We start from the raw sequence: 2,100 nt of genomic DNA on the forward strand, positions 1-2,100 counted from the left end.
AAGGCACAGATCAGAGTTGTGCAAAATATTGACTCTTCGAATCAAGAAAAAACAGTAAAGGGGCAGGGCAGAAGTTTCTTGAAGTCTTACCCAGAACTCCTAAATCGAGCAAGCGGGAAACCCAAATCCACAGGTGAACAACATACAGTCAAAGTTCTCAAACAGACATACAATCAGACTGCTCACAGTGGGGTGTGTGGGAAATTGGTTGGAGCAAGGTGTTTACCTTATAACTGTTACATTATTCACTGATTAATCTGACACACTATTCAGGGTTCGAAATACTTTTTCTGCATACCTGCACTGGTGCAGGTAACATTGAAAATTACCTGCACCAGACAAATTTTACCTGCACCACTCTAGATTTAGGAAGTATGGATCATACTAGAATTGTTCGGGAACCATTGGTATTTATACTTACTGGTGGTAAAAGTCAATGCAGCTAATAACAATCCACATACATGTATACCTACATCACAGGACATTTATGTTTAAAACCCTTTACATGGACCAGTGCAGGTTAGGTGCAGGTAGACACCAGAAATACCTGCACAGCTCCAATTTTACCTGTACTAACCTGCATATGCAGGTGGTATTTCGAGCACTGCTATTGTTTGCTTCCTTCCATTTAACGTTGGGTAAACTTAAATTCAGAAATTCTGCAATGTGTCATTACAAAAGGCTATCAAAGGTGTCCATCAGCGACATGGCAAACAATATTTCATGAAAAAATTAGAAGTGAAGAAAGGTGAGTTGTATAAAATAAAACAGCAACAATTACATCTAGACAGACATCTAGAAAGAGTGATGATTTACAAGACAATGTGTTTAAGAACAACCGTGTCTGTGCCATTTGGGACTTACCAAAGGTAGGAAAAGCTTGATCTGAGACAACAGAACAAGAGAGACGGACGTGAAAGTGTAATAACAATGCAGTACATTGTCTTAAAACATCCACCAAAAAACAAACAAATTCTCATAAAAGTGTTGAACAATGAGGAACAAAAAAAGGACGAGAAAATCAATTCTCACAAAACCATGTACCACATGTTGAATATGTTCGGAAATCAGTTCAAATTGGATGAAATGGCAAAAGCAAAATCTAAAAGATGACAGTATCATCCAGGTGTTGGAATGGCACCACAGGTTGTAGTACCGAGCAGAACGGCCTCCGCCCCTGGGGTGTAGCCAAAAACGTTAACTCACCACAAGGCTTAACTGCGAATCGACGAAATCCACTCTCATCGGCATGGGGGTGGTGAGAATCTCATCCTCGATCAGGCTCGCAACCCCTGTCAGCGTCGACATGGTAACGACCCCGGCCGCGCCCTGCAGCTGCAGTTCCAGGTGACCCAGCTTGGGGGCGTTGGGAGAGTACCGCGCTGCATGCGGCCCGCTCTCCAGGCGAGCCGAGACGTGCGGAAAGGCGTCCGTCGGAGGCGGTAGGGGCACGTCTTTCTTTCCTGCAATGGGACGTTACAAAAACCATCAACTTCATAATCCTGGTGTTCTAAAAAGCTCATAGTTGAAACTTAGCGCCAAAGCAAACCCCAAAAACTGTCAAGTCAGTCTAAGTGACTGTTGCTTTTTTTCACTTTTCACAAGAGTTTTACCCTGGCAGGCAACCTCAGATATATTTCTGTTGACAATTGCTGTGTTCAGCTGGTAGCTCAACATATCTTTCTTTCTGGTGGCGTCTACTGTCTACTTGTCTTTTCAGTATTTACTAAGGATTCTTAACTCTCTGAGCTTTACATTTTTGCAAAATGCTAAAATAAACAAAAATAAAAGATGACCTGGTAAAATACAATTTTATGAATCGAAAAAGTCATGCATTCCTGAAAACAAAGAAATCAAATTAGTATTAATTAAGAAAAAAAGGAATAATTGACAAAGTAAACGACTGAAAAGAACAAAGGATTGTGGGTAACAGGAACCAGAGAGCCCCTGACCGGGAATGATGGGACGGATCTGAGAAAAGGGAAAAGAAACGAGGGATCAAAATGAAGCGACACACTTTAAACCCTAAATCTACAGGAGAACAGTAGGCTGGATGAACGCTAACATATGCGGCATGCAGTTACTGTAGCGCAGTTCTGA

At 41.8% G+C, this 2,100-nt stretch overlaps 1 protein-coding gene across 2 annotated transcripts in view; it reads right to left on the reverse strand.

The window, feature by feature from the left end:
- The window catches only part of LOC118417284 (UHRF1-binding protein 1-like), a 4,898-nt gene extending 3,418 nt beyond the window's left edge, over positions 1–1,480 (reverse strand). Inside the window, exons 1-2 of one of the 2 annotated variants that reach the window (XM_035822792.1) lie at positions 1,207–1,480; positions 865–885 (exon numbers count right to left, since the gene is read on the reverse strand). In XM_035822792.1, the coding sequence (XP_035678685.1) occupies positions 865–885; positions 1,207–1,308 (123 nt within the window). In that variant the 5' untranslated portion in view covers positions 1,309–1,480. The remainder of the gene's footprint in view (positions 1–864; positions 886–1,206) is intronic. The other variant, XM_035822793.1, reaches the window with a different exon arrangement.
- Between the last annotated feature and the right edge of the window lie 620 nt (positions 1,481–2,100).

The sequence above is a fragment of the Branchiostoma floridae genome, chromosome 6 (genome assembly GCF_000003815.2).
Source record: "Branchiostoma floridae strain S238N-H82 chromosome 6, Bfl_VNyyK, whole genome shotgun sequence".
Classification (NCBI taxonomy): Eukaryota; Metazoa; Chordata; class Leptocardii; order Amphioxiformes; family Branchiostomatidae; genus Branchiostoma; species Branchiostoma floridae.